Source organism: Danio aesculapii, chromosome 1 (genome assembly GCF_903798145.1).
Source record: "Danio aesculapii chromosome 1, fDanAes4.1, whole genome shotgun sequence".
Taxonomy (NCBI): Eukaryota; Metazoa; Chordata; class Actinopteri; order Cypriniformes; family Danionidae; genus Danio; species Danio aesculapii.
In genome coordinates, this window is record NC_079435.1 from 21144503 (window position 1) to 21172499 (window position 27997).

A 27997-nucleotide genomic window follows, 5' to 3' on the forward strand; every position below is an offset into this window, starting at 1 on the left:
GTTTAGACTCAACCCACAAAAAAAAGAAGCAGCTGTTCCCAGCAAAGTTTAGGTTAAAGTTTTTCGCCGGCGAGTAAATAATACATTTAAACAGATTTACTGATATTGTATCCCTTAGAGGCGACCTACGGACCATGGCAGACAGATGTACGTGTAACTGATGAGGATCAAGAGTAATGGACAGTGAGTAGAAGATTCTTCCTTTGTAATTTTGCGCTATTGTTGCTGTTGATAACGGGATGTTAGTCTCTTTAAATATTCAGACAAACCTACTCAGATTCAAAGCAGAAAGTATTTGCGTCAAATGAAAACAACTGCTGTTGTTCATGTAATACGGGATCATAAACTTACAGTTATTATTGTGTTACTGCAGATATGATACACGCTTCTGCGCTAGAAATATTTAGGGTGGATGCAAACATTGTGTTGTTAAGTACAAGCGGAAGAGTGTGTCAGTCACATGCTTCCTCAGGGCAACTGTTATGTCATACTAGGGCTTTTCTTCTACATCTGAGCCTACATTATACTCATCGGATTGTAATTTAACATCTGTTAAATGTGATAGGTTCAATTAAATGTTGTATTGAGCTGAAATACTAACAGAGATCACACAGTTAAATGTGAATGTGAAAACAACATCAGTTGTCCTTACAGCAAATCCAAAAAGTTTTTCTGTTTTTACCAGGGCCCCTCATGAAATATTTGAGATTTAAAAAAAAATGTTAAATAAAAAAAATAAAAGCAAATATTTTGATCTAAATAAATTTTTTTTATTATCAATTAAGGATTTAACATCTGTTGAATGAGATGGATCAACCAAGGATTCAATCCTTTTATGTTTTGAGCTGAAATGCTAACAGTTGAAATCAGTGTTAATTTTGACAGAAAATTTAGTCTCAGTCATATTTTAGTCTTCTGAATCGTTTTAGTCGATTAAATTTCATAAGATTTTAGTCGACTACATCAACTCTACTCTTAAAATGTTGTATTCGCATCTCGCATCTACTGTGGATAAGTTACTTTTCAAATGTGTGTGCGCCTCATGCATCACACACCAAGATTAATTCTGATTAGATATTTTCCAAAAAAGTCCCCAATCACATTCTCGTCTCATTTTTATTAGTCTACGAAAATGTCAGTATATTTTTATTATAGTTGTAGACATCATCAATTAATTTTTATTTATTTTTTGTCGGTAGAAACTTGTTTGTCACGAAAATTATGTCGACAAATTTTCAGCAACGCAATGAATGCTGGTTGAAAAAGAGCAATTTTAGTTTTATAACCGTGACATTTGCTGTAAAATCTCAAAATATAAATTCGCAGAAAGTACATGTTAACATTATATTAAAACATCTGTTTATATTTTCCTGAACGAGTAACCACAGAGTGTGGGTAAGGCCAGAGAGAATCTGCTGACTTTTTTTGCTATTTCTGCGCAGAATTTTGTTAAAAATCTGTGGATTTATTTTGGGAGTATCATAACTAAAAACTTAATATATGAAATAAAAAAGGAATACCCTTTTAACTTTTTTGTTTAATGTTGACAATGTAAATCAAATCAGAGCCACTTATTTGGTAAACAGAGCAAGTCTCTCATATAATACATCTACTAAAAGACAGAAAAGATGACTTTTCAAAGTGTATTGTGAATAAATCATGTGAACATTTTCATATTAGTCAACAATATTACTGAAATTAATTAAAAAACTCAAAAGTAAATGCACACACATTTATACAAGTAAATAAATAGATTCAAGTGATGGGCTAAAAATCTGTTGAAATCTGCAGATTTCTACACGCGCAGATCATGTATAGACCTAGTTATGGGATGAGAAAAATATTAATCTGTAAATATTTTTTATATTTTAAATTAGGAAAATAAACATGAGTTATGGATGTGAACTAAAAAGTTGGCAAGTTTGTAGTACACAACATACTTTGTAGAAATTCTGTGAATTAAACTGCACAACCCAAAATAAATAATGCTAATCGAAAGAATAAGAGTTGTCTCTCTATAAAACAAACATGATTGATCTTATTTTATTTTACATTTTTGCATTTATGAGGGAGAAGCTTGTTTATGGATGTGACATCTCTACTTTATGGATGTGACAGATGTGAAATTGCCACTTGTGTGACTTTGGTGAATCAAATATAACTGTTTGAAAACATTGCCAGAGACAATTTAAATGTTTTGCAGTACTGTAAAACACAAGTCTACACAAAAAAACTTGAAAAGGTTTCGGTATTTTGGTGAAAAGTTTACATGGAGTTTACATTCACATGTAATTGCTCAATAATTGTTAAAAACAAAGCATGATGGTTATATGATTTTTTTTCACCAAATGTTGTACTAGTTGTCCACATAAACAAAAAAAAAAGTATGAAAATCATCAATTTATCATAAAATAATTCATTATTATTAAAATTGACATTTTTACCAAAATGGATTAAAACTCAAATAAATACAACATTGATTAAAATAAATACAAAATATAAACAAATACACTACTGTTGAAAAATTACTCTTTAATTAATTAAAATATGTATTTTCGAAATATATATTTGATCTTTCTACAAAAAATAAACCAAAACAAATATAAAAGAAAAAAAAGTATGAAAATCATCCTCTTATCATAAAATAATGAACACAACATCTTTAAATTAAATTAAATTAAATTTAATTAATCCAATGGAGAGCTAGAGGTGAACGTGATTAAAACACAAATAAATCCACCTTTGATTAAAATTAATGAAATATAAATGCATAAATACAGCACTGATACATAATATTTTGTATTCATATTATAAATTTGATCTTTATACACAAAATCTTAAAGATATTTTACATTTTAAAACATTGAAACATATTTTTTCCTATGATTTAGTAGACCAATGACTTTGAACAGGTCTGTCCATTAGCCACAGTGAGCATCTTTGATTTGAAGCCAGAAAAATAGCTTGCTCTTCTTTCCTAATAGTTTTTCATTAGACTCAGGAATGCAATGAAGGCTGAGCCATTCTAGCAGCTTTATTTTCTTTTCTGAAACCATTTGAGAGATTCTTTGGCTATGTTTTGGGTGATTATCTTGTTTTACTTCCACCCTGATTTCATCTTCATCATCTAGTAATGTAGGTTTGAAACTGAAGCAGCCCATATTCATTTACACTGACGAGGGGCAGGGCTGCTGAATAACTACTGAAAGATTTCAGCTGCTGTCTGGGCTTTCCATGCCTTTCTACACCTCCCTTTCTTCATGTGTTCAGTACTTTCCCTCTGTGTCATTTCATTTTATTACACATAACTTCATTTCTAACTTCATATTTTCCTTACTTTGGTTGTTTCTGACATCAGGTGAACATTTCAAGTCAACATATGTATATTTTCTAAGGAATAAAATGGTGTAGACTTGGGAATGCTTTGAAGAGATTCTGAGAGAAATGAAGTTTTGTCAATTGTAAAGCGCAGTCAGTTCCCTATTCTGCATTATGAGAAAACTAAATGCCAAAACCAAATCTTCTCTGATTTTCACAGTGCTTTCCACTTAACATCTAGTCAGTGTCTGAGGGCCAGTAGCAATGGGGACACAGTTCACAATCGATGATGCATTTGTCCTGGAGGGGGAAGAGGAAGGTGTGGTGCCTGAGGAGGATGCGGGGGAATGGAAGGGCAGAGAGAAAGACGGCGGTGGAGAGATGACATTTGGACCTCTTTCTTTTACCAAAACACAAAGTCATCCTTCTGGATCTGCCGGCACTCCTGAACACAGCAATCTGAAGTATCAGGTTGGGTGTTTTCACATATGTCGCTTTGTCTTTGAGAATTTTTTGTGGGGAAAAATGTGTGATGATTTATTTTGTTTTCACCCACAGAACCTGGAAAATGAAGATGCTTTGGGTGGCACTGTGAACTCCTCTTTCAATAACTTCTTCAAAATCAGGTTTGGCCAGTCACACAATTTATTTGGAGGTTTTAGCTTTGAAATAATTAACTCTGTGATTTAATATTGTACAAAATGAATGATGGGATGCACAAAAAAAATTATAATAATAATAATAATAATAAAGTTAAGTCAGTGTAACAAATCAGTAAAACTGTTAGCAATTGTCAGTAATGCTGGATTTATCTTGTCATTATTAAACACTACATTGCTTGATCAGTCCTTCAAAAGTTTTGCAGAGTAAGTAAATGTTGAAGCAGGTTGCATCAGTGGTGTAGTCGGGGCTATACGCACGTATACTCAGTATGCCTACTTTTTTCCACTAGCTGTTTGGGTATTACGACTTCTGAGGATCAATAATTGCGTATACCCTTGGTATACTTACTTGTTTTGCGGATTAGACTAACTGTATACCAAATTTTTTTAACTCTTATTCTTATTAGTTGCAATAGGTGCATTTTTGTTTATATTTCGCGCCATTCCCTGCCCTTGGACGACCACAGCAGCTGTGAGAAAATTTTGTGGGTTTTTCGAAGTTAACTGAATGATGTCTTCCTGTATCGTTCAGGTAAAATATAAAACAGCAAGGGTGGGTTGGCTGGGTAATAGTACACCACCTTTATTTTTTAGGACTACACCACTGGGTTGCATATACATCTCAAAAATATGTTAAATATATAAAATATAAAATATATTCTAAGAAAATATATACTATATCAATATATGGAGTAATACTTAAATACCCAGCTAAGTTGTTCAATATTTAATATAATTGTTACCGACATTATTACATGAATATATATATCCTTTGTTCCCGGTGTTGGGTTGTGGCTGGAAGGGCCCTGATTAATAAAGGGACTAAGCCAAAAAAAAAAAAGAATGAATATATCCTTTGTGTATATTTTTGATCTGGCATATTTTTGATCACAATATATTTAACTTTTTTTTTTTACTTTAAAGGAGTACAACTTAAAATGAGTACAAAAGATAAACAAATACAGTACTGTTGAAAAAACTATTATTTTATTTAGTTAGAATAAGTATTTTTATAATATTTATTGGATCTTTTTTATAAAAAAAAAACAAGAAATAGAAATAAACAAATTTTGAAAATCATCCTCTTATAATAAAATAACAAATACAACATTATTAAATTAAATTATGCAATAGAGATAAAATTTACACAAATAAATACACTGATTAAAATGACAACAAGTATATTTCAAGTGGACCCATATATTTTAAAAAGCTTTTTTATTAGTTATTAATTAATACAAAAATTTGTATTCTCATTATTTCTGGAAATTTTATTAAATTGTATTTGTTGTATTTTAAAAATGTTGAGTTTGTATGTACCATGAAATGACCCATGAAGCTGATAGACTTAAAATCTACTGTTACTGTACTATAGGTTTATCCAGGTTATACATGATCAAAATGTTGGCCTTCATATCTGCTCCTATACATAATTAACTTTTTACAAATTTTTCTTGTTAGAAATGCAAGGTTGTAAATGCAAATATTAAAACACTGTGACATCAACAACTTTTTAAAATACATTTTATTCCAGCATGTTCATTTTCCACAATTGTTTCATTCAGAAAACAAGTGACAGATTTGGTAAACAAACTCTTTCCTTATGTGTGTGTGATCATTCATATATATATATATATATATATATATATATATATATATATATATATATATATATATATATATATATATATATATATATATATATATATATATATAATTTTTTTTTTTATAGATAACGATCAAATTGTTAGCCCTTGGGTGCAACTTAAATAATTTTCAAATACTTCTAAAGTGCTGTTTAACGGAGAGATTTTTAAACCTGATATATTTTCTGTCTGCCTTGATGAGTGTATAATATTTTTCTAGTTATTTCACAAGATACTAGTATTCAGCTTAAAGTTAATTAGGTTAACTGGGCATGTTAGATTAATTAGATAAATCATTGAGCAGTAGTGTTTTAATCTGTAGCCAAGCAAAAAAACTAAAAAGATTGGCTAATAAGGGGTCTAATCACATTGATCTTAATATTTTTAACTTTTTTTTGTATTTTCTTTATTCCAATCAAACTAAAAGAAACAAGACTTTCTCCAGAAGAAAAGTGTCTGTTAGTAGTAATTGCGTCATGATTTGTCCTGGTAATATATATTTCTAAAGGAGCTGTTGACATAAAATTGACCCATATTTAGTAAAAACACAAACAACCCAAACATACAAAAAAATGTCAGTATGAAGACACAAAGAGAAAGTACTGAACTGAAATGTATTTAATACTTTGTATATAAGGCTTTTTTGGTAATGACAGCTTCAAGACGCCTCTGGTATGGAGAACAGTTTTGTGGGTCTCGTCTATAAACTTTGATCTTTTTATTTCTTATTTTCTATTGGATTCAAATCAGCTGAGCCATTCTAGGAGTGTTATTTTTTCTGAAACCATTTGACAGTTTCCTTGGCTGTGTTTGGGGTGACTATCTTGCTAAAACATCCACCCTGGATTCATCTTCATCATCTAGTAATGTAGGTATTGAGACTGAAGCAGCTAATATTCATTTACACTGATGAGAGCCAGGGGTGCTATATAACTACTGAAAGATTTTAGCTGCTGACTGGGCTTTCCATGCCTATCTACACCTCCCTTTCTTCATGTGTTCAGTACTTTCCCTCGGAGACATTTCATTTTATTAAACATAACTTCATTTCTGAACTAATTTAAGTTTTGATTTTTTTGTATGTATGTATGGATTACTGAACATTTTCAAGTCAACAAATATATATTTTCTGATGGCGAAAATTGGTTCAATATTAATTATACCTGCTGTATTTGAAAAAGAATTCAAATATATTACAATATGGCTATTTATTTCGTCTTCAACTGTTTTGCAGCGATCCTGCTACTTTGTCCTACTGCAGCTCTCAGTGGTCATTCAGCACACTCAGCTCAGTCACACAGCTGTCTGCTCACTGCTGCGGGTAACAACCTCTATTCATAAACTTCAGCATGAGATTTTTAAGCCGAAGTTAATTAAAATCATGTGATATTTGTTTCATTTCTCATTATTTATTGCATGTGGATTGTTCTCAGGTGGACGTCTCACCCACTAGTGAAGAAGAACAGACGAGTGGTTCTCGCCTCATTCCTCCTGTTAATCACTGGAGTTGGTGAGACTTTTATCCCTCTTGATCATAACAAGTACTCGAGATCTCAGGGGGAAGGTGTTGTTTGTGTCTGACTTGTAAAGTGCTGTCTGTATTTATCTTGCTGTCAACTGTGATCTTAAGCACAGATGGTGAATTCAGATGTGATTGTCAGCTGCTTAGTAAATGTATTATCTTTCTTCCCCCCCCCCCTCTTTCTTCTTTCCTATCAGCTTTGATCTTTACAGGCATTGTCATACAGTTAAACCCTCATGCAGGTAAGCACTGTCAGAGATAATGGCTCTAAATACAGATGAGACATAAACAGGATTACTTTAGCACACAAACCTATGTGCACATGTTATGCAGTTAATAAATCAGTGCTCTGCATGTCTTTAAAAAATCCGACTCCAGCTACAGACATGAAGGCCCACAAAACAATTGCAGAAAAACTGCTTCACACTGAATATGAAACTACTGTTCGCCTATGGCAAACGACCACTGACCACAACAATGCCATTTTCCCAGCTTCCATTTGTATCCTATTTTAATTTTACATTAAAGGGATAGTTCACTCAAAGTTGAAATTTTACTCATTGTTTACTCGTCTATTGTTTTCAATCCCTTATGAGCTTCTTTTTTTCTGTTGAACGCAAAAGAAGATATTTTGAAGAATGTTGCAGGTAACAAAAACTATTTCTATGGCAGTCAATGGCTACTGGTTTTCAACATTTTTCAAAATATCTTAAAACTCAAACAGGTTTGTGACAAGTGAACGGTGAATAAATGTTGACAGAATTGAATTTTTTGCGTGAACACTCCCTTTAACCTCATACACTGCTCAATATACAACAATTAAAATAAAGTTTGGCATTAAACCCCAAACACAAACAATTTACCATGCTTATGACTGTCGCTGTGACTTTTATTAAATTGCTCTGCTTTTGGAGATCAAAAATAACAAATGCTTGGCATCCTTTTTTTCTAACGGAAAATCTCACCAATCTTGCCAAAAGTGTAACTGCAGCAGATTTGGCACATGATCCAAAGCTCAAAATGATGAAGGGCAGGGCTGCCAAATAACTACTGAAAGATTTCAGCTTCTGTCTGGGCTTTTCATGCCCTTCTACACCTCTTTTTCTTCATGTGTTCATGAATGAGGATGAAGGATGCCTCATATAATTTAAAAATTCCCTGAATTCTGCCATTATTGATTGCAGCTGGTGTGAAAGGCTTTATAGGAATCTATTGTTTTGATTCAAGAGCGTCTTTGCCTCATACTTTCATACTCTGTGTGAAAGTATCTTTAGGGTGTGTTTACACTTGTTTTGGGAAAAAAGAAAACAAACAATTGGTTCTGGTTCGCATAATGTTTACATTGTTAAGATCAAAACTGAAGATAAAAAATATGTATTTTATATCTGACAAATTATTTGCAATGAAACAGAACATCTAAAACAACTTAATCATAATAACTTAATACGTATCATAGTAATTTCATATCATGAAGACCTTATAAAAAAAGAGATTGTGCACCCAAAACTGAAACTTCTGTCATCATTTACTCAACATTCGCTTGTTCCAAACCTTTGAGTTGTTGTAGAACAGAAAGTAATTTAAGAAACCTGTACCATTGACTTCCATAGTATTTGTTTTTGTTTTTCCAACAATAATAGTCAATGGTTACAGTTCTCAAAATATCGGAAAAAGGAAACTCAAAGGTATGGAACAATTTGAGGTTAATTTTCATTTTTGGGTGAACTATCCCTTTAAGACTCAAAACAACCGCAGAAATTTCTTTACTGCACCCGACGATGGACCTGGCTTTTTATGATCATCTTTTTACATCACGTGCTGTTTTTGGTTTGTTTAGATGTATTTTGTCCATACTGTGTTCATATATCATTTGACTGGCACCAGACCTCATTTGAAAGTGGACAGAAACCCACTTATTGAGTGGTCTTGGCCCACATGTTTGTTACTTACCAAGGTCTGGATGACAGATTCATACTTGTTCACATGAACCAGACCAGTAATTATACCAGAGTTTATTTTAATCAAACCAAACCTCCCAAAGTGTGAACACACCCTAAATAACCAGTTTCATGTCAAATCTAGAAGAGAATAATGTAATGCCATTAAAGTAATGTTTCTATTTATGCTCCTTTTTTAGGTGTTTCGAGTGCAATTTTCTTTGTTCCTGGATTTCTCCTCTTCATTCCTGGTGGTAAGATCTAAATGCTTTTTTAATTTATAGTCAGCTTTGATTTAGTGTGTATCAGTAATGGATTTTGGACCTTAGATAACATATTGTAGTGTTATAAACAATCTATTTCTGTATAATGCAGTAAAAGATGTGACCGCAGTAGGAGAAACTGACTTTAAACAAACAGCATTTTTAAAGGGATAGTTCACCTAAAAATCAAACATGACATCATTTACTCATCTTTCACTTGTTCAATACCCGTTTGAATTTTTTTTTCTGTCGAACACAAAAGAAGATATTTCTAGCCACTTGTAACCATTGACTCCAATATACACTACCTGTCAAAAGTCTTGTCTGATCTCAGTTTTAAGAGCAACAAATATTAACTTGCTTTCTAGTTGATCATTTGGAAAAGTGGCAGTAGGTAGATTTTTCTGGTGAATCATCTATTGAACTGCATCACAAATCCTGCAGAAGACTTATTGGAACCCGCATGGACCCAAAATTCTCATAGAAATCAGTCAAATTGGGTGAAAGGAAAAAAATCATGGTTTGAGGTTACATTCAGTATGGGGGGTGTGCGAGAGATCTGCAGAGTGGATGGCAACATCAACAGACTGAGGTGTCAAGACATTTGTGCTGCCCTTTACATTACAAAGCACAGGAGAGGGCACATTTTTCAGCAGGATAACACTCCTCGTACTTCAGCCTCCACATCAACATTCATGAAAGCAAAGAAGGTCAGGTGCTCCAGGATTAGCCAGCCCAGTCACCAGACATGAACATTATGGAGCATGTCTGGGGTAAGATGGAGGAGGCACTTGACTGAACTTGAATTCAAAGAATCTTGATGAACTCTGGGAGTCCTGCAAGCACGCTTTCTTTGCCATCACAGATGACTTTATTAATAAGTTATTTGAGTCATTGTAGAGATGTATGGATGCAGTCGTCTAAGCTCATGGGAGTCATACACAATATTAATTATTTTTCCACTACGCCATGACTTTATATTCTATACTGTACATTATTTCTGTTAAGTGACAAGACTTTTGTCTAAGCAAAGTCATACCTTCTTGTCCTAATTAAATAATTCAAATTCAAGGCATGATAATATTTTATTTTGATAAAATAAGCGTAATCTAGAGGCCTTTGCCTTTCATATAAGCCACTTCTGATACCAAATGATCAACTAGAAGTCAAGTTAGTATTTGTTGATCCTAAAACTTGGATAGCCGACAAGACTTTTGTCAGGTAGTGTATATTTACCTACTATGGTTGTTAATGGTGACTGTTTTCCAACATTCTTCTAAATATCATATTTTGTGTTCTAAACAAACACGTTCACACTCATGCATTTCCAGTTTAAAATGCAAACGTTTTGTTACTGCTACATTTAACATCTACACTACACCAGCATCTTTGACCCTGTTTTAGTTTGTAAACCTTATAGACTGACTGAAATTCAAACTTTTGAGGCGTAGCTAGCCACAGTCGTGCTCTGACTGATCTTCTGGATTATTGCGTATCGTTCCCTGATTAATCAAGCTCCTCTCATGTGACCATTACACCACCAGTAGACGGCTAGTTAGTGTGGATGCCGAATAGGACTACACAATATATCGTTTCAGCATCGATATCGCAACTTGATCATTCGCAATAGTCATCGCAATTATACACAATGTTGAATCTGGATTATAGTTTACTATTTTTTTAATCGTTTTTTTTGAGGCCTGTGACTTTGTGAGGATTTTAAACACATTTAGGCATACAAAATTGTACCGTTTGTAACTTTGAAAAATTAATAACTATTCATTTTATTGAGTTATCACAACAAAAAATATTATTTTACATTTGCTTATTCAATTACTACATACCTGAATAGAGATCAACTTCTCTGAAAACAATAAAATGCTGTTAATTTAATTAACTCTTTTCATTATTGAATTTCTGCTTGTAGATTGTTTATGCAGATGCGCTCTCCAACAGAATCATCCCAGTAATTATAAAATTGTAATTTTTTTCCAAATAGACATTCAACAAATCAAGTCAAACCGTATTCCTATCGCAATATATACAGTTAAAGTCAGATTTATTAGCCCCCCTTGTTTATTCCCCCCCCCAATTTCTGTTTAACAAAGAGAAGATTTCTTCAACACATTTCTAAACATAACAGTTTTAATAACTAATTTCTAATAGATTGATTTTATTATTGACATGATGACAGTACATAATATTTTACTAGATATTTTTCAAGACACTTCTATACAGCTTAAAGTGACATTTAAAGGCTTAACTAGGTTAATTAGGTTAACTAGGCAGGTTAGGGTAATTAGGCAAGTTATTGTATAACGATGGTTTGTTCTGTAGAAAAAAAAAATTGCCGGAAGGGGCTAATAATATTGACCTCAAAATGACCTTTAAAAAAAATTTAAACTGCTTTTATTCTAACCAAAATAAAACAAGACTTTCTCTAGAAGAAAAAATATTATCAGACATACTGTGAAAATTTCCTTGCTCTGTTAAACATAATTGGGGAAATATTTAAAATAGAAAAAAAAAATTCAAAGGAGGGCTAATAATTCTGACTTCAACTATATAAATCGCAGAATAAAATATTGCAATGTTAGATTTTTCCAATATCGTGCAGCCCTACTTCCGATTATTGTCAGTGGGTTTTCAGCCAAATTTGAAAAGATAAAATTTGCATTTCGAATAAAACTGAGAAAAGACGATTCTAGATTAAATGTTTTGTGGTTTTTATTCTGTATTGTATATTTATTTCAACATTCCTATCCTTGTTTGTTTGATCTTTACATGTAGATTTGTATTATGATTGAGTTTTTATGTCTGGGCATTAATCGTACTTGCATTTGTTTGTTTCATTTTTCTTTTCCCACATTTTTAACTGTGCAACAGATATCTAGATATTGCACCTTTAATTTCTTAAATGCTTTTATATAATAATAAAAATAATATTAACAAAAGAACTTAAAACTTAACCCTGTGCTCTTCATTTTTTCCAGTTTATCATGTGATCTATATAAGCTGTGCAGTTCGGGGACGAAGAGGATTCAAGTTCTTTTATTTGCCATACTTTGAGAAGTAAAAACAGTTTCTCTTTACATCATCCAGACCGGGAGTCTGGATCACCCAACATTTCAAATCCCTAAAAATGAAGTAAGGGGGATGACTTCTTTCTACAACCTCAGTTACTTGTGGTTTTTTTAAACAATTTCACCATTTTTTTGTTGTAAAAGCCAGTCTGTATGCAGTCTCTAACCTCTACAGAAAGAACTAACAGCAGAGCTTCAACTGTGATTTACTATCAAGTGCAACAACGTACAATCTTACTTCATCTGTGTCCACAGAATTTGAGAAGCCACATATGATTGAGATTTTGTGTATTTAAATGTTCTCAATTCAGTGAAGCATACTTCGAGTTCAGCAATTATTATAAGCTGGTTATAGATGTACAAAGTTTTGTCTTATGTAGTGCGCCAATAATAACATGAATTTGTTCACCACTAGCGCTTGTAGTGAAAATTAAATAATAGAAAACAAAGCAAATGACATGAAGTAAAAAGAGCAACATTACCATTTAGGCCACCACACACACAAACACACACACGCAGTCTAACTTGTAAAACTTCGACTTTCATCTTCCACCTATTGTAAAATCATTCAAGATGCAGCAACCAAAGTGATATGCTTTTGGACTGAATATTTTTCTTAACTATTACCACTACTAACACTTTAAAACCACTGTTTTAGTCCTAAAACAAATGTGTTGAAAAGATTTTGTATTGTGTAATTTGTTTTTTTTTAATCTTTGACACTACAATAAACCTGTTTTTATATTTGCTTTTAAATCTCTGTGCTGTATTCATTCATTATGACTGTAAAAATACATTTCAAAAGCGTCAAAACAAGATTTTAAACACAAAAAAGCCGCTTTGATAATACACAACTCTAATTTGTTAAGCATCTCTATTCAAGTATGTCTAGCCCCACTGACACGAGAGAGCTCAACTTCAAGTAAAACTGTAAAACCATCCCCAAGCAGACAGTTCTGTAATACAATAACAAAAAGAAAGACAATTTTATATGAACATGTACAGAATCCCATAAAACAGAGGTGTCCGAACTCGGTCCTGGAGGACCGGTGTCTTGGAGAGTTTAGTTCCAACCCTAATCAAACACCTGAACCAGCTAATCAAGCTCTTACTAGATATACTAGCACATGGGTCTCAACCTTAATTCCTGGAGAGCCACAGCTCTGCACAGTTTTGCTCCAATCCTATCAAACACAGCTGATCCAAATAATCGAGGATCTCAAAAGAGTCATGAACACCTTCATTAATTGGATCAGCTCTGCTTGATAAGGGTTGGGGTAAAGTTGTGCAGAGCTGCGGCTCTTGAGGAATTAAGTTTGAGAACTATGAACTAGAAACTTCCTGGCAGGTGTTGATGCAAGTCGGAGCTAAACTCAGCAGGACATTGGCCCTCCAGGACCTAGTTATTTAGTTCCCCCCCCAAAAAAAATCGTATTAATTACTCACCATCATGCGGTTCCAATTCCCTAAGACCTTCGTTCATCTTCAGAACACAAATTGTTTTATTTTAGATTAAACATGAGAGCTCCTTTATCAACCATAGACATTCAAGGACATAAAACATTCCATGTGACCTCAGTGTGGTTGAACTGTAATTCATAGATCTCAAACTCAATTCCTGGAGGGCTGCAGCTCTGCACAGTTTTGCACCAACCCTGACCAAAAACAGCTGATTCAACTAATCAGATCTCTTTTGAACACCTTGATTATTTGGATCAGATGTGTTTGACAGGGTTTGGAGCAAAACTGTGCAGAACTGCAGCCCTTCCGAAATCGGAGTTTGAGACCTACGCCATAATCACATAAAGCTCCAAAAACTCTTTTGTGTGCCAAACAATTTGTAAAAACTAATTTGTTTGCCTTTGACTTCTCCTTATGACATGTCAGGGTACTGTAGTAAATATGCACCCTGAAGACTCAAGCAAACAAAGTCTTTTTAACAGTGTTTTTGGTGCACAAAAGTTTCTTGGAGCTTCATATGGTCACAAATGAACCACGGAAGCCACATCAAATTTTTGAAAACGTTTTTGGTTCCTTTTCTAGACTTTGAACGTCTCAGGACCATTGTTGTCTATTGAGGGTCAGAGAGCTCTCAGGTTTCATCTATAACATAGGTCTCAAACTCAATTCATGGAGGGCCGCAGCTCTGCACAGTTTTGCTCCAACCCTTACCATCACAGCTGATCCAACCAATGAAGGTGTTCGTAACTCTTAAGAGCAACTCGATTATTTGAATCAGCTGTGTTTGATAGGGATGGAGCAAAACTGTGCAGAGCTGTGGCCCTCCAGAAATCGAGTTTGAGACCTATGTTGTAATCATAAGGCTTCAAAAAAAACTATGTGTGCCAAACAATTTGGAACTACTTTGTTTGCCTTGGTCTTCTCCTAACGACATGTCAGGGTTGCATGTTTACTACAGGCAAAACAACGTATTGAATCACGCAAGCATCCTATTGACTGTGGTAAACGCACACCCTCAGGAAGACTCAGGCAAACAAAGTCTTTTTAACAGTGTTTTTGGTGCACAAAAGTGTTCTTGGAGCTTCATATGGTCACAGATGAACCACTGAAGTCACATTAAATTTGACAACGTTTTGGTTCTTTTTCTAGACTTTAAACATCTCTGGACCATTGTTGGACATGGAGGGTCAGAGAGCTCTCAGGTTACATCTATAACATAGGTCTCAAACTCAATTCCTGGAGGGCCGCAGCTCTGCACAGTCTTGCTCCAACCCTATTAAACAGCTGATCCAAATAATCGAAGTGGTCAATAACATCTTCATTAGTTGGATCAGCTGTGTTTGATCAGGGTTGGAGCAAAACTGTGCAGAGCTGCGGCCCTCCAGGAACTGAGTTTAAGACCTATAATATAAAATATCTTAATTTGTGTTCCGAAGGTCTCAGAGTATTGGAACTACATGTGAGTGAGTAATTCATAACATAATTACCCTAAACCAGGGGTTACCAAACTTGGTCCTGGAGATTTTAGCTCCAACTAGCCTCAACACACCTGCAAAGATGTTTCTAGAAAGCCTAGTAAGAGCTTGATTAACTAGACCAGGTGTATCTGATTGGGGTTGGAACTAAACTTTGCAGGACATCTGCCCTCCAGGAGGGTTTGGGCACCCCTGCCCTAAACTAACCCTTTAAGCATCTCCTTCAAACTCTGATCTCAACCTTGTGCTTTAGAAAAGCATCCCAAGAAATCTCCTATTATATTTAATTTTTTTGATCATTTAGTTACATCAGATATCCACAAGTAAATGTTACTAATGCAAACTCGTGTTCTCCCAATGCTGCAGTATTCCTAGCTTACACTGACAACCCTGTCATAAACTGTCACATCTGTGAGGTAGACTGGATACAATTATGAAAATGAGGTAGAGTGTTGCTATATAATTCTAAAACAGAATTACCCAGTATAACGGATTTAGGTAGCTAGTTTGGTTTTAAAGCTAACCATCAACAAGATTGTTTTAGCACCTGGGAGCACTTGGTTAATGCTGAATTATTAGCCATAAGTGTATCAGGTGAACAGCAGCAAGTTGTACGTTTCAGCTGTCTTCACTGTAGTGTCGTGTCATGTTTTGCAACAGAGAGGTCCATAGCTTTAGATGTCGCACTTGCCTGAGAAGTTGTGCTGCTGGTGAGATCTGGAGTGAGGGCTGGGCTCGATGGTTCTCCATCTGTGACATTACGGAAATTAAACAAGCAAGAAAACCATGGAGGAGTGTTATAAGCAACTATGGGCGAGTCTTCTCTGGAGCTGGTTATTTTAAAATTCGTTTTTACTGATGTGAATAGTGTGTTTGGTGAGGATTGAGCTGACGGCGGGATCCTTAACACAGAACCGCATGATGATTTTTGTGAAGATTTTAAAGACAGGTCCTGAGGAAGCTGAAGGGAGAGGGAAAAAAAGTTGTTAAGCGTTTAATGAGAACACGAATAATTTCTACTTTGCACGTCTATGTATACTCCTGTTTTTTATTGAATGATTTAAAGGGCAGCCATTTTACCCCTTTTTCTTGATTTAAGATATTTTGTGTCTCCAGAATGTGTCTGTAAAGTTCCAGCTCAAAACACCTATCAGATTTTTTATTAGACCTTTCAGAATATTGGATTTTCTGCTCTGAACACAATGTAGCTGTTTTTGTTGCCTGTGCCTTAATGCTGGTTCTCCCAGCCCACCGTTCCTACGTGTGCCTGTCAGAGTGTGCCTTAATCTCCTCCTTGGCTGCTTCAGATAAACAGCACAGTGACAGGCAAGAAGCAAGCAGATCTCACGTAACATTTGTGAGAAATACTACAGTAAGAACTTTCCCAATAATTATTTGATGTATGTGTTGTGGAGTTGCAACGATGAGTCACAAAATGTTGTTACAAATTTCACACACACACACACACACACACACATAACTTTGCACTGTTTTTACACAGCAAACATGACAGGATATACATTACTATCTACTGCTGTATGGATATCCGTTATGTTAATGTACAAAATAAACCTGATTTAAATTCCACAAACCGGGATTGAGGCATCTTCTTTTATAGCTGTACTGACATGCAGCTGTGGTGATTAAGACGGGAAAATCTCTGTAATTCATTACTAACATGCACTGTTTTAAAAAAAAATTTTAAACTTTGTAAAACTCATTCTTGATCACATTTGATGATGATCACGGAGCGCTGAACAGATCTTTTAGTCTGGGTTGCTTTGCTCATGTCCATGTCTAGTTTATATGATTATACGCATTACTACAGACATGTTCATACAAGACTTTCAATCAATTTGGTGGGCGGGGAAACCGCACTCCTATGTCACGTTGCGGTGGACCTCAAAATGAGAGGGATTTGGATCCTATTTTAACATCAGGAAATTTAAAAAAAAGAGAGACTTATTGTGTTTATATCACCCCAATATGACTGTGGACACACTATACCTACACACAGTTCTGTCCAATCAGCTTATAAAAGATTCTTTTCATCATAGGTGCTCTTTAAGTCTTTTTCTGACCATAGATGCATTTATTATGCTATTTTAAAGTACAGTAATACTAGAGTTTTAGAAATAGTTTTCATTATTGAAAAAAAAATCTTAAATCTGTTTCCACAATTTTTTTTTTTTTTACAAATTTTTGCTTTAAAAATAGGCATTTACTTGTAATAAATCTCTTTCGTAAAATTACAATTATAAAATGCTTTTACTATTACTGTCAAGCACAATACATATTTTCAGAATAAGAGAAATTTAAAAAGTACTCTGAAAGTACTCATCAACTTTAGAACAGTGGCAAATTTCATTCATTCATTCCTTCATTTTCCTTTGGCTTAGTCCCTTATTTTTTTTAGAGGTCACCACAGCAAAATGAACCGCCAAGTTTTCCAGCATATATTTTATGCCCTTCCAGCCACAACCAAGTACTGGGAAACACCCATACACTCTTGCATTCACACATGCACTCATACATTACAGCCAATTTAGTTCATCCAATTCACCCACAGCACACGTCTTCGGACTGTGGGGAAACCGGAGCACCCGGAGAAAACCCACGCAAACATGGGAAGAACATGCAAACTACACAGAAATGACAACTGGCCCAGCCAGGACTTGAATCAGTGACCTTGCTGTGAAGCGACAGTGCTAACCACTGAGCCACCGGTAGTGAATTTTTGTATTTGCTTTAAACAAATTAAAAGACTTAACTTATTTACAATGTATAAAATAAGAAAAGGAAATATATATTTAAAAACAAGTGTACATTCATACCTGCACCAAGTCTTCTTCACTGTATGTGCTCTCTGTGTCACTCTCTGTTGAGGCAAAGTATAGAATAAAACTCAAAGACGTGCAGTTGCATTTGAGGACATTAGAGATGAATGCAAGAATGAACCCTACCACTGTACGATGAAACATGAGAATCCTGGAGAGGCCGAGTGGTCTGTTCTTCTGTCTCTGTTGCCACTTCAACAACAGCACAAAAATCAGGCGGTTCACCTACAGCCGCCTCTCTCTCAGGGCAGCTCTCCTGCTCTGTGTTATGATTAAGAACATCTTAAGAGACCTTATCTTTTATAATATTTCTACTAAAATACATTGGACTCATTTGAGCTACATGTATTTTACATGTAGCAACGTTAACGTCATTCAGTGCATATGCATATCGTAGTACAAAAAGGATTTTTCACACTGAACTTAAGCTCAGGTTATTGTTATTCTAAAGGATGCCGTTGACCCAGGGTAAAGGAATGTTTCACACTTGTCAATTCAAAGTGGGATAATCAACACTTTTGTTGTTTTACTCCAATACATAGCATTAGGGGTGCCAAACTTGTGGACCAATATGGTTTTAGTTTGTTAGGGTTACATGTTTAGCGATCAACAGATCATGTGCAGTTGTGGAGAAAGCTTTTAAATTGCTCCTCCCTCAGTAGCAGTTGATGGTCAGTAGACTGGGTATTTATTTAGAGTAGGGGTACCATATTTATTAATGATTTATTTATATATACTGTTGAAGTCAGAATTATTAGCCCACCTGCATTATTAGCCCCCTGTTAATTTTTCCCTCAATTTCTGTGTAACGGAGAGATTTTTTTTCAACACATTTCTAAACATAATAGTTTATAAATCTCTAATAACTGATTTATTTTATCTTTGCCATAATGACAGTACATAATATTTTACTAGATATTTTGTCAAGACACTTCTATACAGCTTAAAGTGACATTTAAAGGCTTAACTAGGTTAATTAGGGTAACTATGCAGGTTAGGGTAGTTAGGCAAGTTATTGTATAACGATGGTTTGTTCTGTAGACTTGGTTCTGTTGATATGGAAAAAATATAGCTTAAAGGGACTAATAATTTCAACCTTTTTAAACTGTTTTTAAAAAATTAAAAACCGCTTTTATTCTAGCCAAAATAAAACAAATAAGACTTTATTCAGAAGAAAAAAATATTATCAGACATACTGTGAAAATTTCCTTGCTCAGTTAAACATTTTGGGAAATATTCTTAATAGAAAAAATTAAATATTAAAAGGAGAGCTAATAACTAAACTCTATGTGAAATGTTTGATGTCTTTGTGAGTGTAGATGCAATTGAAATTTTACTATGGGGACAAATAAAGTCAACTAAATAATTTTTCATTTGAGGGGAAATGATCAAAACGTTGTAAATTTGAGGGAGAGTTTCCTGTTTATAAAAGGCCCTTTTACACACCTGGCAAATCCATACTTTCACAACAGGTAGTGCTGACTGTAGAGATGTTTTGATACACTTATTCTGTTCCCAATACCGATCCCATACCTGGGTGTGTATTTGTTTATACAGCTATAGCCTTCAATTAATTGATTAATTACTTTATGATGCGCTTCAGACTTAGCGTTTTTTTTTTCTTCCATTTTTCTTTTTAAGGAAATTATTCTGTTCTTCAAGGCGGCATTTATTAAATGTAAAAAAAAATGTTCACTTGTTAAATATTTATTGCCATTTTTAATAGCTTCTTTCTAATTGTATGTAGTTTCAAATGAAATTATTACTCCAGTCATTACTGTTTTTATTACTATTACCATTAATAATAATAATAATAATAATAATAATTAATATTAGAGTGATTTCTGAAGGATCATGTGATTGAAAACTGGAGTAACTAAGCTGAAAAATCATCTTTAAAATCACTGGAATAAAGTATTAAATTATAAACTACTTTTGAACAGTTATTTTATAAAGCAAAGACGTATAAATATATCCAAGCAAACTACACCAGGGCTCAATAAAGTGGCAAAATTGACATTTGAGACAACTAGTTTTTCAGAACACTCAATATTTTTTCAGTCATCTTTAACAGTCTTTTGAAAACGTTTGGCTTCATTTGAAAAACCCTTTCACACTTTGTAGATTCTGTCATTGATCATCGCCTTCTGTGCACTAGCCTTTGTGAAACCACTGTATTCAGTAGTGTGACACGTCTTCAAATGATTCATTACTCGTGTTAAAGTTGTTAAACTTGTTTAACCCTCTGTTTTACTGGCTGGTTGGCCCAGTCTGAAATATCCCAGTCCCAAACATCAACATACTGCTAGCTCAGTTTCAACTCTTCTTCAATGCTCTACACCGTGATTGCTTGCTTTTGTAGCACTTTGGGTTTGTAGCGTTAAGCAAAGCTAGCAGGCATAACTAAATCTTGTATCGGATCAGTTTAAGGTTTCAAATACTCACCAATAGCGATGCTAGAAAATTTTGCTTTATTGTTGGCATTTTCAATACAAGTATCGGAATTGAAACAACTCTAGCTGACTGAACTCGTTTTATGCCTGCACACTAGTTGATGCTTTCAGTGCTATGGAACCACCAATCTACGTGCAAAAATGGCATATCCGGGATATGTCACTTGAAGGTCAAATTCAATTGGACAGCCCATTTGGACAATGCTTTGTCATGCGGTCATTGATCACACATGGTATAAACAGCTCCATAGGGATGCATTATTTTGATTCAACAGCATCATCACATTTGTGCAGTTTAATCACTCAGTTAATTCAAGAGCATTCAAGCTGTTTAATTGCACTCTGTGTAAAAGGGTCTTTAAGCTGATCTGACCATGCCTTTAGAGCAGAGATGCCCGAATTAGAGCCCATAGGCCAAAGTTGGACCATGAGAACCTTTGATTGGGCCCATCATCCCATTTGAGAAGATGGGGAGAATGATGAAGAGGGTTGGTTGGGGCAAATATCTCTGACATGGATCGTCGTTTCAAATTTAATGTAAATTTATTTTGTAAATGAATCTGACTTTGTATAATGTGAATAATTTTACTTGATGGATAGATGGCAATGCACAAGATGTCGGGAAGCAAATCAAATCAAAGGCATGTGCAGCTTAGTGTATTCAGCATTGAACTGCATTGTGTTGTTAATGTAATTATGTTTTTACTGTAAACATTTCATTATAAAACTGCACAATTTCGCATTAGTTAATACAATTTAAAGCAATGTTTTGTAGTTATTTTTAAATATTGGGAAATAAAATAAGAAATTATTCATGGAAAATTGAATGTCAAAGAGTTTGGGGTTTACACCTTTGGCACACAGCCCGTAATCTAGTTTGTTTTTTGGCCCTCATAAGGAAAAGTTTGAGCACCCCTGCTTTAGAGTATGGTTTAACTTTACAAGTAAACGAGTAAATAAAGGAAACTATCACTTCAAATATGCAACTGAGGATGTTAAAGCTTAAAGTATACTTGAACTTTTACACATATGTAAGACTCAGCGTAGAATGTAGTATTGAAAGTGTGCATGCGCAGACATGTACACATACCAGGCAAATGAAGTATACTATCCTTGCCTGTGCCTGTGACTACACTAGTGTATGCAGAAAAATATATACCCAGTGACGATTGTACACTGTGAATCAGTGTATGAGTACTGAAAATGATTTGTTGACATTACTTGTAAGTTACCATTGATGGGATGTGGAAACCCTTCATTTACCCGGGGCTTAGAATGACCCACGATTTAATACACTACCCTTAATTTAAGAATAGATGTCACAAAATAAGAAACCATGTTGCATTTGCCTTAAAGTGCCCCTATTATGCTTTTTTCCTCTTAATCACAACATTACCAGCTGAAAATAAATGATTTGCAATGTTTTAAAGATCAAAATTAAGATAAAATTTGGTATTTTCATATGAAACCATTGCTCTGAACTGCTAAAATGAGTCTCAAAAGTCCACTTTAGGTCTGTAATACATTTGTGTAATAAATGGCTTTCTTATTCAGTGGCTGCCTTTGACCTCCATCAAACGTGACCCACCCTAAAACAGTGGAACTTGTTTATTTCAATCTCAAACATTCATTGTCAATTTATGTTTATTCTAGTGTAATTCTATTCCTTCTAACTTGTGCACTCACAAAAACTCCTCTTATAATGACTGAATGAAAATCAATCACCTGCTTGCATCTAATCTACACTGCCATTTATAATGATAGCCTTTGAGAGTGCGAGGCATCGTGTGCAGCTTAAATCAAACAGGAATACATGAAACACTTGCATATATGTTAAGTAGACTTTTATTCTACTTTAAGCTCAAACATACAGCTTACAAAAAATGAAATGGAATTATCCAGCTAATGTTACTTGTGTATACATACAAACTCTTTGCTTGCATTTATGGAACACATATACATATATAGACCTATTATACAGCTATAAGATTTGAAAAAGTAATGAAAAACACAAAGTAAAAACTTACCAGTATAAAAGTCCTGCTTAAGTCATGCTTCCAATGCAGGTTTGAGTTGATCAACTAGTTCTTCCAATGATTAATCATCGGACACATGCTCAAAGTGGCCTAAAATATTTTTACCATTTTCGTTTTTTACCAACGCTTGAGGATAACAAAACTCCTTAGCAGATATGGTAATCAAGGTTTCATTTCTAATACGCAAGGTGAACAGAAAACCAATGAGAGCAGAATAGGCTCTTGGAATGGAGGAGTTCAGAAAAAGCGAATCTTCAAACAAATCCTTTCAGACACTTTGAGAAATTTGATTATTATTTAACGTGTGAATTGTGATGAAAATGTTTTGACCTTGTATGCATGTAAATTTAATATAGGAGACCTCCGAAACAAAATGAGCATAATAGGGGCACTTTAATAACAAAGAGCACAAGTGGTTTCAGCAAAGCATTTAACAAAAAAACAAGTTTGTATTTACATAATAAAACAGAAATACTGTTTAAGGCAAATAGCATGTGGACATATTTTGGTTGTCAAAAAACACATTGAGACCAGTAGGTTAAAACAAAAACGTTAATAAAATTTACTTCTGATCTCTAGCAATATTCAGAAGACACTTTTTTGATACGATCGCTCCCACTTTATATTCGGTGTCTTTAACTATAATGTACAAACGTCATCTAAAATCTAAATTGTACAACGAATGAAGGTAAATGTAAAGTAAGGTGTTAAATTTAGAGTCTGTAAGTCTGGATATGCATTTAAAGGTTTGTTAAGGGTAAAGTTACAGAGTTATATCGTGAGAAATACAACGTTAAGCTACGTCAAATATAGCTACATTATAAAACAAAGTTAAAACATATATTCACAATAAATTTAAATTTTAGTACATAGCAGTTAGAGACACGTCCGTAAATATAAAGTGGTTCAAGACTAATGCAACGAAATATACACATTTTTTGTCGACCTTTTGTCTTCAAATACGTTTTGGCAGATTAAAAAAGGGTACTATCCAATGCTGTCTCCATTATTGCTGTGATATTGGAGGGTAGAACAAGTGAGGGAAAAACAAATGTTTATTTACCAGCTAATAGCACAGTGCTGTCTGGTGTAATGTCCTCCCTTAACTCCTCTTCACTCAGTTCTTTTAGCATTTTATATTTTCTCGGAGTGCCAGCTTTTCGTTTCTGAAAAACCCTCTAAAGAATTGAGCACAGTTGTGAGATCATTTGTAATATTTAGTGAGGCTGTTCTTTTTATGTACGGTCATGCGTTCCTACTTTTGCTTTTTGCTCCGGGTCCATCTTTTTCCTCCCTATAAAAAGGTAAAAAAATTTATTAAAAAACAGCATTTAGATCTTGAACATAGCAGTAAGAACAGTTTGTACATCAAAAATAAAATGGGGGTTAATGTGTATGAGCAAAGATGTCTCCTAAATAGTATCATGTGAAAGGTGTTGAACAGGCAGTTTTTAGTTTTGTGTTTCGGTTGAAGGTTTAAAAAATGTTATCATAGTGACATTACAAGCTGCGATGTGGTAAATTTAGTATAAAAATGATGATCCACACTTATGAAATCATTTTTTTGTTTCGTGTTTTTTTTTTACTAGGAGAATACAAAGAAATGTTCCTCAAAGCATTCCACAGGGTGTCAAGCAATTCAATCCCTAAACTCCTTTTTAATACCATTAATTTTATTGATGTCATCATCCATTAGAACTGCTAAATATTATGGATTTTACACACTTTTCATCATATATGTTAAGCTGCTTTGACTCAATCACACATGACACATTGTAAAAAGCACTACAGAGTTGACGCTACAGATTATTTGAATTTAGCCAATAGAATTTACTAGAGCTCATTAAATTACTTTCACTAAAAGACTAGACAGTTTCCGTGTTATCAATATAACACATCATGTCCACTAATAGGCTATACTGCAATATTACCATAATCAAAACAAGAATTATCAAGGATTAGGCATGGGATGATAACCATTTTTAAGGCATACTGCGGTTTGGAAAAGTCAAGGTTTTAAAGCTGCCAACATTTTCTGCTATACCGTTCCTATACGGTATGTGTAAGGTTTTTATTTTTTATGTTTTGTTTGAGGTTTTTAAGGACAACAGTATCTTCAGCAGGAATTATATCTAAAAAGGCCATTTTAAATTGTAAAGTAATCAGTGTTTTTGAAACAAATGAAGACAGCAGAAGTCAATGATTCATTGTAATTATTTAGTCTGACATGTGTACTGCTCCAAAATATTTAAATGTTTCTCAAAATAAAATTTATTGCATTCAAAGGAGAAAAAAGTTTTAGTTTTTTTACCCAGACATTTAAAAAGAATATATTTCAGAGCAGTAATCACAAAAACCGTGATATATTTATACAAGGTTATCATACAATCAGAAACTCATACTGGCCCATGCCTATCCAGGACACATACATCATCATTACAAAAAAGCCAAAATGTAGGCAGACAGCCATCAAAATCTACCTTATTAACTTTAAATTGAACTACCTTATCTTTAAATTGAATAACAATGGTAAATCAACTGTTAAAAACATCAGATAACATTCATTTTTATTCAATAAAACTGTCTGAATCTAAAAGACTGCTGTGCCATTCTGTAGATTTACCACAACGTTTACAGCATTTTCCAAAATTGAACCTTTCATTAACTTTTACAATAAATGCACTTACCTTTCCTAACAGCTTTTTCAGATGACGAAAGCATCCTATACATTCTGAAAGCATTGCTTCCTTTTTTCATGCTTTTATCTTTCACTTCCTCAATGTCTGGTAGAGAATTCATAGCACAACGAAAATTGGCCTTCCATGTCTTAGGATCTGGTTTGTCGATACCTGGGCAATACTTTCCTGGACAAAACATAATTGGGTAACAAGTGAATCACAATGTCAAATCAACAAAAAGAACCAACACAATAATCAACCCAGAAAGACACTCACATGCAAACGCATAAACGCATATAAGCAGCTGGACTTATTCTTCATAAAATGGGAAAGTTACCTGTGTGAATGGCCCACTTCATAAACAATGGTGCATCCTTTTCCAAATCCCATCCATGCCTGGCTGCATGCATCCATGGTATCTGAAATATCTTTTTTTCCTGTTATGGGAAACATTTGAATAGTGAACTATTACCTAATCTATGTACAACGAGTCCAGTGACATTTCAAGCATGTTCAAAATCGCAGTTTTTACAACACAGAAAGACACAAACTGCCACATGAGTCACACATTAATAATATTTTTTTACAGATACATCATTTTCTATTGAAGATCTATGGAAGCTTGTTTCCACCTCTGAATAATAATAAAAAAGTCATTTTGACTATCAGAAGACTCATTTTCTTGCAATTGTGAATTTACTACTAAATTTTTTGCAGGTGTAAGCCATGAAGTCAGAGTTGTGACAGATAAACTCATAATGATAAGACAATGTAGCCCCCGCCCCCCTTCTATAAGAATAAGAACAGCCAGAAATGTTGGTTTATACATGACTGATGTAAAGTTGGTCGTCTATTTGCACATTCTGACCCCTTTCCCTAAGAAAAAAATGGTTTCAGTGAAGTATTATTTGCAAAATCTAAAGAGTGAAATCAATTAGCAGCCAATGACTATGAAAGTACAGCATTGTTCACAGTCAAATAAAAAAGTGTTGACGTTGTTTTGAAGTCATACTTGTGTGTATTCAGATTAAATATTCAAAATACCAAGGTAAATATAGGGTGCATGTCACAAGTTGTCATTGAACAAATGTGCAAATATGAAACCAAGTTTATCTCAATTTATATATGCCAATTCTAAATATTTTTATTAACTCTTAAATTGCCACTTTTGAACATCTCTAGGTAACTTGTGAATGTAAGTTGATATCACACAGTTATGACAATAAAAAGTAGGAATGTGAGCTATAAACTTGAAAATACAAGAATAAAAAGTCTTAATAACAAAAACAAATAACTTTTTTCCATTTTCTTCATCTAGAAGTGCAAACAGGTTGTCGTACAGATATCTCCTCACCTCATTCACCCAGTGAAGACCTTTAATTTGTCCACTTTCGATCTGCTGCTCCAACCAGGGGCGCATTCGCATTCTGTCCACTGGCATCTTGATGCTGAGTAGAACACAGTGAAATGAAGATTTAGATGTACTAGACAATGCTAATTATAACAAATAATAGCTATTCATGTTGAAAACATATATGATTTTTGTCATCACAGAACTGAAAACATTTGGGTTAGTAAATTTGCATGAATTCCTCAGCATTATTTTCACAGGCCTCAGTACTGATCTATAGACAACGAAACATTTCTGGAAAACTGAATCAGTGCAGAGGGTGGATGGTGTGTGTGTGTGTGTGCGTGTGTATCTCCATAAAACCAATCACCTATATTAACCATGATTCACTCAGTACTTAACGTAATACAACATACTCTTCCTTCTTATGGCGTATAAATTCACATTAATACAATACATGACCTATACATTTCGAAAAAAGTAATAGAACTAGCGATAAAAGACCGTGCAAACGCGCAAATTAAACCGTACATTTACTGTCACAAGGTGACCATTGCTAACGTAAACATTTCTTAGTGTGTCATTGGAAAAGTATCTTGTACATTTCATAACAATGTTGACGAATTCATAACGCTGTTATATGAGCCACATGCTTGGTTATTTACCTGAATGAGAAGCAACCGATTACACTCCCAAATAGCTCGATGAGATTTGATTTACAATCCTGTTATAGAACTACGCGGTAAACATTATTGTAATATTTAGGTTTTTCTCCACTCCACGAAGAGCAATGTCGTGAATTCTTTAAATTGACGTATGAATCGCTCGTTACGTGTCGTCCGATTTTGATACAATGACGAAAAAACACTCGCTTAGAAAATCCCGGAAGTGAATCAACCGTGCTTTTGATTGGTCGGGGGTGATTTGAAACCGCGGATTCTTTCACTTTCACTTCCGCTTCCACGTTAAAACCCACCGCCTACAGGAGCTTGACGCTACTGTCAGTAAATCGCAGTGTATATGCCAACATTTTGGTGCGTTATAAACCGGGAAAACATGAAAGTGAATACCGAAACAGTCTGTTGCTAACTGTAGTCTATGTTGGAAGCACTGCTACATTACAAACAGATTAAATGGTTGATCGCGTGCATAAATTTAGTTGACTTCGCTCCAAAATTAAAAACTTTGTAAACGAATATTAATTTTACACAGGATTTATTCATCATAAACCCATTTTCCACCTGTACCAAACTTGTTTCAAGTTTATTTTTCTGT

At 34.2% G+C, this 27997-nt stretch overlaps 2 protein-coding genes across 2 annotated transcripts; one reads left to right on the forward strand and one right to left on the reverse strand.

Moving 5' to 3' along the window:
- tmem134 (transmembrane protein 134) lies at positions 1–13187 on the forward strand. The gene is made up of 8 exons (XM_056457376.1): positions 1–183; positions 3539–3789; positions 3877–3944; positions 6861–6947; positions 7060–7136; positions 7346–7390; positions 9286–9339; positions 12342–13187. Exons 2-8 carry the CDS (start codon positions 3583–3585, stop codon positions 12422–12424), a joined length of 621 nt encoding a protein of 206 aa, XP_056313351.1. The 5' UTR covers positions 1–183; positions 3539–3582; the 3' UTR covers positions 12425–13187.
- irf2a (interferon regulatory factor 2a) lies at positions 13144–27598 on the reverse strand. Its single transcript, XM_056457365.1, has 9 exons — positions 27388–27598; positions 26726–26819; positions 25709–25808; positions 25381–25557; positions 23953–23987; positions 23757–23871; positions 18331–18465; positions 18202–18245; positions 13144–16328 (listed from the first exon to the last, which is right to left on the reverse strand). The coding sequence occupies exons 2-9, from the start codon at positions 26810–26812 to the stop codon at positions 15996–15998; spliced, it is 1026 nt and encodes a 341-aa protein (XP_056313340.1). The 5' UTR covers positions 26813–26819; positions 27388–27598; the 3' UTR covers positions 13144–15995.
- Positions 27599–27997: the final 399 nt, after the last annotated feature.